The sequence below is a fragment of the Triticum dicoccoides genome, chromosome 1B, assembly GCF_002162155.2.
Source record: "Triticum dicoccoides isolate Atlit2015 ecotype Zavitan chromosome 1B, WEW_v2.0, whole genome shotgun sequence".
Lineage (NCBI taxonomy): Eukaryota > Viridiplantae > Streptophyta > Magnoliopsida > Poales > Poaceae > Triticum > Triticum dicoccoides.
Genome location: NC_041381.1, coordinates 378,579,694 through 378,591,708, shown reverse-complemented (window position 1 = coordinate 378,591,708; position 12,015 = coordinate 378,579,694). Strand labels below are relative to the sequence as shown.

At 49.4% G+C, this 12,015-nt stretch overlaps 1 protein-coding gene across 1 annotated transcript; it reads left to right on the top strand.

Moving 5' to 3' along the window:
- Window positions 1–7,374: 7,374 nt before the first annotated feature.
- On the top strand, window positions 7,375–8,382 carry LOC119336579 (21 kDa protein-like). Its single transcript, XM_037608626.1, has one exon. It carries the CDS (start codon window positions 7,456–7,458, stop codon window positions 8,095–8,097), a length of 642 nt encoding a protein of 213 aa, XP_037464523.1. The 5' UTR covers window positions 7,375–7,455; the 3' UTR covers window positions 8,098–8,382.
- The last annotated feature ends 3,633 nt before the right edge of the window (window positions 8,383–12,015 follow it).

Sequence of the window (12,015 nt, the reverse complement as noted above, 5' to 3'; positions counted from 1 at the left end):
GAATCACTCGATTGGGTTCAGTTAACAGCCATCGATCGATCGCTCGGGTTCAGTAACGCGTAGCCTGCAGCGCAATTGCTCGGGTTCAGTTAGAGCCCAACGCCTCGCTCGGGTTCAGTTAGAGCCAACGCCTCGCACACACGCGCATACGTGTATGAGAGAAACATGCATCGCTCGGCCCTCGACCTCCCACCGTAACCGGAAACTCCCCGAAATTTTCCTCGCCCTCGCTTCTACCACGGTTTTTTCCATCATGAACGGCCCAAAAAATGTCATGCAGCTGCGTCTCCGGCCCGCCCAGGACGAAAAGCCCATTTTCTGTCATGTTTTTTGTCATAGAAGTAGGAGCCCACCACATCAATGATGATACCGGGTTTTGTCACAATTATCGTCATAGAAGTGTCATATGTATGACAGGAAAAAAAATCGTTCGGCCCAAAATGTCACAGATGTGTCTTTTTTTGTAGTGATTGCACGTACTTGTATCGTTCCCATTAAGGATAAAAAGATGGGGTTTATTCATATTAATTGGGTTTACTTTGTCTACATTATGTCATCTATCTTAAGGCGTTACTCCGCTCTTTATGAACTTAATACTCTAGATGCATGTTGGATAGCGGTTGATGTGTGGAGTAATAGTAGTAGAGGCAGGCATGAGTCGGTCTACTTGTCTCACACGTGATGCCTATAATCCTTGCCTTGGATATCAATTGCCCATAACTATGCGCTTTTCTATCAATTGCCCAACAGTGATTTGTTTACCCACCATATGCTATGTTCAAGAGAGAATCCTCTAGTGAAAACTATGGCCCCCGGGTCTATTTTAATCATATAATAAAATCAAAAATATCTTACTGCAATTTATTTAATTTTATTTTATTTTGTATTTTTGTTTATCCATCTATCACTATGAGATTTGATCCTTGCAATTAACCGTCAAGGGATTGACAACCCCTTGTTTGCGTAGGGTGCAAGTATTTGTTATTTTGTGTGTAGGTGTTGTTAACGAGGTGTTGCGTCGTTCTCCTACTGGATTGATAACCTTGGTTCTTAACTGAGAGAAATACTCATCTCTATTGTACTGCATCATCCTCTCCTCTTCGAGGAAATCCCAACATAGCTCACAAGTAGCACTGGCGGTGGAGACTCTTAAATATGGCAGGAAGAGTGACTCTGGTTCAATCATGCCTTACAAACGTACCCATTTTTATGATGTCCTTTTATCCTATTCTTGTAGGGGCAAGGGAAAAAGCTGATTTTTTAGAGCTAGATTAGTTTGGCAAGAAAATGAAGATAAAAAAGTACCATTTGATGAACTAGAAAACCTGTTGTTTACCAAAAATGGAAGGTGGTTTGGAAATCCTAAATTTTGGTCTCATGAACAAAGCCCTCTTAGCTAAGTGGTTTTGGAAGCTGGAAACTAAAGAAGGACTTTGGATTGACCTTCTTCTTAACAAATATGTGAAGAATAAATGTATATCTGGGATTAGAAAGAAAGTGGTTGATTCCCAATTTTGGGCTAGTCTCTTGAAAGTTAAAAATATATATTATCGGCATGTTAAAAAAATTAGGGATGGGAGAAACACTAGATTCTGGGAAGACTGGTGGGTGGGAAGCAAACCACTGAAAGATGCCTACCCCAGACTGTATAATGTTAGTTTTGATCATGAGATTTCTGTTGTTGAGACCATTGACAAAGGCTAGGATAATTTCTCATTTAGAAGAAATCTAATTGGTGATTATGTAGACTTGTGGGCTAACCTCAAAACTAGATGTGAAGAGGTTAGGATGTATGAGGGAAAGACAAACCCCAACGGACGCTAACTAGTGACAAAATATTTTATGTTATATCTTTATACATGTTTCTCATTAAGACTGGTGTGGGTTTCCCACACAAGTTCTTGTGGAAGGTTAAAACCCCTGCTAAAATCAAAATGTTCTTCTGGCTGCTAGCTCGCAAGAGTATTCAAACAAAAGATAATTTGATGAAAAAGGGTGGAAAGGAGGAAAGAATGTGTGTGATGTGGACATGAGGAAAATATCAACCGCATGTTCTTTGAGGACGTGTTTGGTAGGCGGCATATACCTCAGCCAGGCCCGCGTGGGAAGAAAATGGCCCGTTTGGTTACCCGGATTCACTGTTGGGCCTGCATAGAATGAACATTAAAGCACCTATGGGCCTGCATCCAGAGGAATGCTCAAATTGGTCGTTTTTATGGAGCCAAGCCCGCACAATGCAAACCTAGGCACGTGGGCGTGGGCCGTTGCACGTGTGGGTGCGGTCCCGAGAAGTCGCATTGTTTCTAGACGCGTCGTCATAAATTACCCTCACCTCCCTTCCTCGCCGCTATCTCCCCCTCTTCCCCACTCACACAGGCGGCGGCGATCACTAGAGCTCTAGTGTGAATCGATCCAAGACGGCGCAACCACCAGAGCAACTACAGACCTCCACTGGAGCGCATTGGCCATGGTGGTAAAACCCCATCCTCTCTGTCGATTCACTGCTTTCAACTCATGCAAGATTAGATTAGAGCGCACGATTGAAGATTTAGGGAGGGGATTGAACACATCAGGGGTGGAGGATTGCCATCAATCGATTTTGCATCGACGGCTACTAGGGTTCATAGGTTATTTCTCGTACATCGGGGGTGGGGATTGGGGTACAAACTTTCTTGTCTAGCCGCGGCGGCCCTGGAGTCACGACGAGCGGCAGGGGAGGGGGGTGTAGCCATCTTCTTTTCTTCCTCATCGTCTTCGACCTCATCGGCTTCGTCAAGAACAATGGGTCTTGCACGATTGCCTACCGTCGGCACCCTAGCCACCATCTGCACCTTGTTGTTGTCGGCCTCCGGCGATGCAAACGTGTTACTCTAGTACATCACGACACGCTGGTCTTGAAGCGCCTTGTACTGACTGTACTTGGCTCATCTTGCCTGTTGTCTAGCATCGCTGGAGTCTGCCTGATTCATGGCCCAACGCAGGATGTCCACTGACATCGCACCCTTGGCTGGGTCCGGAATCAGTGTCTTCAGCTCGTCCGGCGTAGCCTTCTTCATCACAGCATCAGCCTTCTTGTGCATGTCATCGATGCTGCTGAAGTTCGAGCACACTTCCATGGTGTGCTCTAACTTCTTGCGGTCACCAAGCGAGCACCAAAGGAAAAAGGCCCTCCATCCAATGCCCCAAGGCAAAGGGTTGGGGTTGGAGTTTATGGGGAGGGGGATGTGGTAAAAAAGAGAGGTGGTGAAACAGAGAGGTGGAAGAGGAGAGGTGGTGAAACAGAGAGGTGGAAGATGAGAGGTGGTGAAATAGAGGGGGTTTGAGTGTGGTGCTGGGTTAGTAGGGTGGGTTAATATAGGAGCGTTAGGCCGATATGAATGACTGTTGACCATTGAACTGCGTGTTGTTCATAATGCAGATGGGCAAGGGCAAGGATGACATGCCACCATTGGAGAAGGGCAAGGAGGTTGTGCCTCCATTGATCGAAGTGTCGGTGCAGGATCACCCAAGCCCCAAGCGGAGGAAATATGGTCACTACCATCAGGAGTCAGGACCAAACCACTTCTGCAAGGTTATCCTTGCTCCAAAGCTGGAGAGTCTGCCATTGCCTCTGGACTTCATGAAGTACTTCTGATGTGGAGCATCCTTTGGTCATCCCCATGGACCTACCATCGTCTCATCAAGTACCAAAAGGACCGATGACACAAGCTAGAGCTAGAGCTCTCGAGGCCGAGGTGACATCTCTCCTTAGTGATATTCCATATGATCCACTCGAGACATGGTTAATACCTAAGTCTGAAATGTTGTGCATGATCAGGTACCAAGAAGGCCCACTCGAAGATGCACGTGAAGACGGAAGAGTCCCCAAGTTCATGGACGAAGAGGAACGACGAAAGGAATCAGAGAAGCCCCCAGGACCCGGACATCCGGCCCCTGGAGCTTTCAACCTCGGCCGATGCCCACCAGCCGACGCTACAGGGCACGGACAGCCGGCCCAGCCCCGGACATCTGGCCGGACGCCCGGAAATCCGGCTCCTCCTATCCAGAGAGCAACTGAATCGGCCAAGTCAGCCCGGACATCCGGCCTCTAGCCCGGACATCCGGATCCCACCTATCTAGAGAGCACCGAGACCAGCCCCGACCGCCCGGACGTCCGGCGGCAGCCCCGACCGCCCGGACGTCCGGCGGCAGCCCCGACCGCCCGGACGTCCGGCGGCAGCCCGGACATCCGACACTTCATAAAGGCCCGGACATCCGGCCCGACGCGTGGCCATCCAGCCTCCCATGTCTGCGCGCAGTGTAAGGGCCCGAGGCCCATGTACCCCTTCGCCCACCTAGACTATATATACTCCTCCTCGTCCCTCTTTCTAGGGTTAGCAAAGGATTAGCTCATTTGAGAGATAGAGCTTTGCTCATCCACTTGGTTACTTTTCCATAGGAGTTCACGACCTCTGCAGAGAAGATCCCCCAAGTGGATTCAAGACCCCTAACGGGAAGACCCTCAAGACCTCCTCACGGAGATGAACTAGCTACCCTATGTATCGTCCTTTGTTGATCGTGGATCGTGTATCTCGTTGTGTTTCGAGAATCTAGCACATGTGTAATCAAATCTTATTGGTTTGAGTGATTTCTCTCGCGTTTCCCCTCGTGTTTCCCTTTGTGTTCTCCCTCGTGTTCTTTGTAGGATCCACTCCAATCGTGAAAGATCGGCCCTAGGGTTTACACCCTACATCAACTTCCCTGCCATCCCTATAGAGTTCAAGCTCAAGACGAACATCGACTACGCATGGAGGGTGACCGTGAGGGTGATCAACGGCAGGGTCGCCCTTGATCAGGGTTGGGCCACCTTCGCCGCCATTCACTAGATCATGAACGGGTACATGCTGACGTTCAAGCTGCTGACCCCCGACACCATGAAGGTGATCGTCTTCAACGGCGAGGGCTTGGAGGTGGTCACCAAGTGCAAGGAGCGCGACAACGCCTTTGCTGCGCCCGCCTGAGCTCCTGTTGTCAGTTCCTTGTTGGTTCTTGCTTTAAGACTTGGGTTTCGTTTAAAACTTATCATACTATGTTGGTTTAAAACTTGTGATGCGTGGTTAAGATTTGTGTTTGTGCCTAAGTTTGTTCTGTTGCTCCTAGTTTAGTTCTTAGTAGTTCATGTGTGCCTTTGGTAACGTCACCACATTGAGGAGGAGGTTACCACACAACTGTCTTGGATATAACCAAACACCCGGACTTGTGTTTCCCCTCAAACAAGTCCTCAACCAAACAGCAGGCCTTCCGTTTTAGCACATGCAGCCTAGAGGGGATGTAGGCAACCAATCAATATGCAAATGTTGGTTTTTTGCCTGCATATGCTCAGCCAGGCCCAACTGGGACAAGTATGCAAAGTGACAAATACGATGCAGGTAACCAAACGCGTCCTGAGTGTTCAGCTGCCAGACTTGTCTGGCGTCTGATAAAATGTGCCTCTATTTGAGAACAACTCCGAAATAATTTAGGGGATTGTTTGAATGTTTGGCTCAAAACATTTCAGAAAGCTGACAAACGGCTTGTCCTGGTCGGAGGAGTTAAAACTCTTCTCAGAGATCAGCTAGAGTTGCCTGAAATCTCAATGCTGCCGTTGAAGAAGTTTCTTTCGAAGCAAATGCTTCTCATTAAGTGTGTTTATGCCAGGATCTGTTTCAAACTCGGGTTAACATTAACTCCCTTAACCTGCAATGTGTTAACATTACCATCCGTCAGTTACGGCAACTTGCTATAACTAGTTGTCTGCCACCCTTTGATTCTTCACAGACAGGAAAGGAAGGCGTCAGCAAGCCTGCATCACCAGCAATGGCCTCACTCTTCTCGCTGTGCCTCATCCTCATGGCCCTCCTCCTCTCGACCGCGACAGCCGAGCCATCGCGGGCCAGCCCTGCAGCCGGAAGCGTCGACGGATGGCTCCACGAGGCAGTGCCGGAGGCAGCACCCGGATGGTCTGAAGGCGATGCCGCCCACGCCCACGCCCCCGCCCCCGCCCCCGCTGATGGAATCGCGGTGCCCCCGCCGCCGCCGGGGAGGCAACGGTTGAGGACCCCTCTCCACCCTTTCGAGCTCAGCCCCGATGCGAGGCGAGGGCTGGAGCACGAGGCTCGCTGCGGGCCGCGCGTCCCGGTGCGGCGGGGCTCCCCCAGGCCGAAGTGGAAGCCACGCTGCCGTGGCGACGACGATGGCGATGCCGCGGACGGGAGCAAGACCGGCGCGGCGGGTGCTCCGTCGTCAGCGTGGCTGCCGTTGGACGTCAACGAGCCGTAGCAGCACTAGGAGCGGCAGCAGCTACGTATACATACCGGCGACCCAACCACGCATTCTGCATCAGCAAATGGACATTACGTTACGTGCCAGGTAGAAAATCGTCATGAAGCTAATAAACCTCTTGCAAATAAAGGATCACCTTACGGCATAAAACCAAGTAATTAATACTAGTATCTCTCTACATGTACGTTGGTGTTAAATACAGTGCATTCGCAGCATGTTACATGCATGTACTTTCGAGATTTTTTTCCCGAACTCTTTGCTCCTTATTCGAAGAATAAAACAACTGTTTGCTCAATCCAGTCCGCTTATTGAATGAAATCTTGATCCGATCGCTTCCTGATCGGACCTTTGAGCCTTTCCCACCTGGCCCACTGCGACTTAATCCGCACCGGTCCCAGCTGTCGGCGTGCCACATTGCAGCTATGGTTCTCCCAGGGCCAGATCCCTTCGCCACGCCGTCGTGGCAACAGTGCGAGAAGGACGAAGCTGTCGTGACCCAGGTCGCTGCTCACGGTCACCGGCGCAAAGAAGTGTCCGGACTCGCTAGACAGGCACAGGCAAAGCTAGCCATCGTGTAGGAGGCAAGCCGCCAAAGATATTTCGTTCCCGTCGAATCCGACACGAGGCGGCATCGACGTAAACAGATCCGGTACCGATACACCGGTCGATCTGCCTGGCCCCGGCAACAGCGAGCCCTGTCCCCCACCGTGGTCTGCACCTGAAGAGACGCACGCACACACACGTAAACCCAGCGGCCGATCGTCACAGTGCAAGTTGCAGAGAGAGAGAGAGAGAGAGAGAGAGAGGGAGAGAGAGAGAGAGAGAGAGAGAGAGAGAGATGAATTTGTGTAACCATTTGGATCGCGACGTAGCTTGGGTTACGTGCATGCCGACCATGAGCCACGTCGTCACAATTAAGCTCTGGGCCACGGATGGGATGGCAGGCATGTGAACAGCGAGCGCGAGCCGGCGATCTTTTCAGCTAGCGCGCGCCCATACGGCCATACGCCAGCCGCGCCCTTATCCCCTCGGCCGCGCGCCCGCACTATATAACCCCACGACCCCGCGCGCTCCACGGAAAAACTCGTACACACCGCAACACACGCGTCGACACGTTGCCGCATTTAGCCGCGCACGTACGCTCGTTCCGGAGCCATGGCGCGCACCGTTGGCTGCCTGTGGCTGCTCCTCTCGTGCTGGTGCGGCCTCGCCGTCGCGGCGCGGCCGGCGGCGCCGTCGGCCGCCGCTGGCACGGGCGGCGGCAACAACGCGAGCTTCGTGAGGGCGTGGTGCGCGGGGACGGAGTACCCGGCGCTGTGCGACGCGACGCTCTCGCCGTACGCGGCCGCGGTGGGGGACAGCCCGGCGAGGCTGGCGTGCGCCGCGCTGAACGTGACGCTCGCCGGCGTGCGGAACGCGACGGCGGCCATGAGGGGCATGGTGGCCGGACGCCTGCCGCCCGTGGCGGCGGAGGCGGCGGGGGACTGCGTGAGCATGCTCGGGGACGCCGTAGGCATGCTGAGGCAGTCGGTGGAGGCCATGGCGCAGGTCGGGGCCGAGGCGGAGCAGGGCCACTCGCAGGAGAGGACGGTGAGGTTCCAGGTGGACAGCGTGCGGACGTGGGCCAGCGCGGCGCTCACCGACGGCGACATGTGCATGGAAGGGTTCAGGGGCGAGGCTGCCGGCGGCGGCGGCGTGAGGGAGGCCGTGCGCGGCCACGTCGCGGGCCTCCTGCACCTCACGGCCAACGCGCTTTGCATCGTCGGCGCCATGGCCAACGAAACGGCGCCGCCATAGCCGCCGGGAAATATGCATGCCTTGTGTGTGTGCTTCTTCTCCTCTTTTTTGGCAATTGCCATGTGCTAGAAGCTCGAACTGTAACATGTTTTCCCTTGTACACAGTACGTGCAAATATCTCGTGTACGTGTGACCTGTCGTCATGGTAGTATGATCGTACCTACACGGACACAGCACAGAAGGCCTCCGACATCATCTGCGTGCTCGTCCTGTTTTTTACTTGAACAAAAATGAAAGATCTACTTATTGGTCCAGCAAAGAAAGTATAAAGATTATAATAAGGAATATAGAGAACATGGGAGATGATTTTTGGAATCAGGGTACACTGGAACTTACTTCATAAAACTGAAAACATATTTCTATGCATTGAAAAATTCTGAAAAGATCACGTACATATGTATTAGTTTGAAACGTGCACGTGTAAGTTTTCGTAAGATAAATGACTGTTTGCGACCTAGGTAAAAAGGAGAATGATATGGTTCAAGTCATTTTCATACATGTTGCAAATCATCATATGTATTATTTTGTGAAAACTTACATGGGATAGTTTTAAGGGAAGACTTAAAAAACATTGTTTTTGCTATAAAAAACTAAATGAGGTAGAGAATTTTGTGCATTAAGTAATTTTGTGAAAATTTACATGTGTAAGTTTTGACTCGGTACTTATGTGCATTATTCTTTTCAAAAAGAAATAATAATACTAAAAAAATATTACATCGGTTAAGAAATAACTGGCGTGGTTTTAGTTCAAAAGTTATTTCCTAAAGGAGGAGTATATCTTTTGTCAAGTTTTGGAAAATGAGTACGTCGGATGATAATACCGACAACAAAGATCTAAAATAAACATGGCATTACATGTAAAAAAAGAATCATAGCCAACATTTCTAGCTTCATTTTTCGTATCTTAATATTTTGCAGTGCCTCTTATGACAAAACTGCAGAAGACCAAACCTAAATAAGATGGGTTAACCTCATAGTTTTTGAAGAGGCGCATGATTCGCTCAACCGGAAAGGTGAAAACGCATTGTGACAGCCCTTACAAGGCAGGCTCAACCGGAAAGGTGAAAACGCGTTGTGACAGCCCTTACAAGGCAGGTCGATAACCGATGGTGAAAAACTCAAGAGTACAAACCATGAGAGCCATAGTAGATTGCGAGGATGACACAAAAGGCATGTCCGTGAAATACTATGTGGCTACTTGGTTTGGTACCAAACATTGGTTTGCCAATATACAGGCAAGCCAAAAATTTGGTTGGCTGCCAACTTACTTTGTCCAATTTTTGGCAACCAACCAAAGCATGCCCTATCGGCCTACAAAGAGGGAGGAGAACCTACACGCCAGATGGTGATCCGTGATTCTTTTTCAGCAAACAAGTGCTCCTCTTGCCTCTCGTGGCCAAATTCACTGTTTTGACCCTTTTGTGCACGTTAAGCCGCATCTGACCCCTCTGGGGAAAAAAATTCGGATCTGACCCTTTTCCTACTGCCACCCGATCTGGCGGTAGGCTAGAACACCCTACCGCCGCCAGCTCTGGCGGTAGGGACCCGGTCAACATCGACGGCGCCGTCTACCTGCTGGCATGGATAAGTGGCTACCGCCACTGGCCGTGGCGGTAGGTCTAGGCAGCCTACCGTCAGAGACGGTGGCGGTAGATGCCTTTTACACAAAACCAATGGCTGGGGGTTTAGGTGGGCCCACAAGCCACCCATTCGCCCCCAAATCCTTTCTTCCCCGAGCTGAGCCCCTCTCCCCCTCTCTCCCCCATCCTAGGGCTCCATCAAATTCATCTCCATTGCTTGAGTTTTCTCCGGTGGATTTAGGCAATTTTCATCACTCAAGGTACCTCACCCACTTTCTTCTTTTTGGTTGGTTGGAATCAACTTATTTGATGGCATTGATTTCTTTTATCCAAACCCTAGTTGTGCTACTTTTTGTGTGAAATCAATGAATTTGATGGATGGTAGATCTAGATCTAGGGTTGTATATGTGTGATTGACCATGTTAGTGTGCTAACTTTGTTGTTTGTAGCTAGATCTATGGTTATTGTTTTGGTTATTTCTAGGGTTAGGGTTAGTGTTAAGCAAAGTCATTTTTTAGTTGTTAGGGTTAACCCATGATATTTTGTTCTTTAGTTGTTATTTGTTTTGTTGCTTAAATGTATTGCATAGAACTTTTATTGATCCATGGGATGCACAATGGATATTGTCCCATATTATGTTGCCGGTTATCGTTGACATTTTCTAAAATTTATTTAGATGGGTAGTCTTGTGAATCTCCATTATTTGGATAAGGAGACATTTATGAATGGCAATGACGATGAAGGGGAAGAACACATGGTATTTGAGTATAGCCCAACCTATGAGGATGTAGTTGTGAAAGTTAGAAGTGTGTTACATTGGATGGACCCAAGTGATGAGGTTAAACTTATTGGAAGGTATGATGTTGGAGTGGGGGTGAAGTCTCGGTTGAAGAGTATGCCTATCACCTCGGAATTGCATTGGAAGGTGTATAAGGGTAAAGTAGAGCAATCACAAGACAACTCACTTGAATTATTTGCCAGCAAGGTTGATGCTCCTCTGCTACAAATTGACTTGAACCGGCATGCCTCCTCCCCAATACATGATGCTAGGGTTGATGTGTATGTCCCCAATTCTTATAGCCAACCACCAAGTAGTCAATCAAATGAAGCGGAGATGAATGATAGAGCCATAGTAATTGAAGACCCAAAGATTCTAGCTATGGATCATGTTGATGATGATGATGCTTATGCGGAAGAAGAAGAGATTCATTACAATCCAATAGGTAACTTGGATGTCATTGTCCATCAACAAGACATGGATCGTAGCCTCCCTTATAACCGTATGTGTGGTTATGGCTCGGATGACGAGGGTCCTGAGGAAGATTTGGACGAAGATGGATTCACGGTGCAAGAAAATCAATTCTTCACGGAGGTGCATGGCAAGGAAAGAGGACCCCCATTGTTTCGTGATCTTAGCCTTACCGACCATGCCATTGTTGATGGTGGCATGAGACTTGGGTTGGTTGAACCAACACCGTGCCCGAGAGTCGGTGATCCAAGGCCAAAGGGTGAGGACGAGAATGCTCATTTGAAAAAAGGCATCAAGTTTGGGTGCTTCCAAGAGTTTAAGATGTGGTTGAGTGACTATGCCATTCGGAACCATAGGCCATTTGTTTTTGGTCATTCGAACCAAGAGGTGCGGTACACCGTGAAGTGTGACAAAGAAGGTTGTAAATGGAAGGTTCGTGGAAGAAAAATTCAAGAAACGGGGCAATGGGAGTTGAAAAGTTGTGTAGCTACTCACGAGTGCATACCTCCAGACAAAGCTGACCGAAGCAAGGGCCACCGTCAACTCACTTCAGAGTTTCTTGGCTACAAATTATTGAATGAGATATCCCATGACCCAACCGTGAAGGTGAAGTTTCTAATGAGTATTCTTGAAAAAATGTACGGATACAAGGTCAGCTATGGGAAGGTATGGAAGGCCAAGTCAAATGCTATTAGGATGTTGCATAGTGATTATGCGGCCGCATACAATATTCTTCCGAGGATGTTGGGAGCCATTTCACATAAGAACCCATGCATGCAGCATGGGGTTGAGGACATTGACGGAGTGTTTCATCGTGCCTTCTGGAGTTTTGGGCAATGCATCGAGGCATTTAAGCATTGTCGTCCGGTGTTGTCTATAGATGGCACTTTTTTGACCGGCAAATACATGGGCACACTAATGGTGGCAATGGCTCATTCGTCCAATGATAACGTGCTGCCGGTGGCCTTTGCTTTAGTTCCTTCCGAGCATGACGACAATTGGGAGTGGTTCATAGGGCATGTGAGGACCAAGGTGATTGGGAAGAGGCAGGTATGCATTATATCGGACCGGCACCATGGCATCCTCAAA

Bases quoted from the DNA above. Each gene is read 5' to 3' on its own strand.
- LOC119336579 (XM_037608626.1), top strand. From the start codon at position 7,456: ATGGCGCGCACCGTTGGCTGCCTGTGGCTGCTCCTCTCGTGCTGGTGC.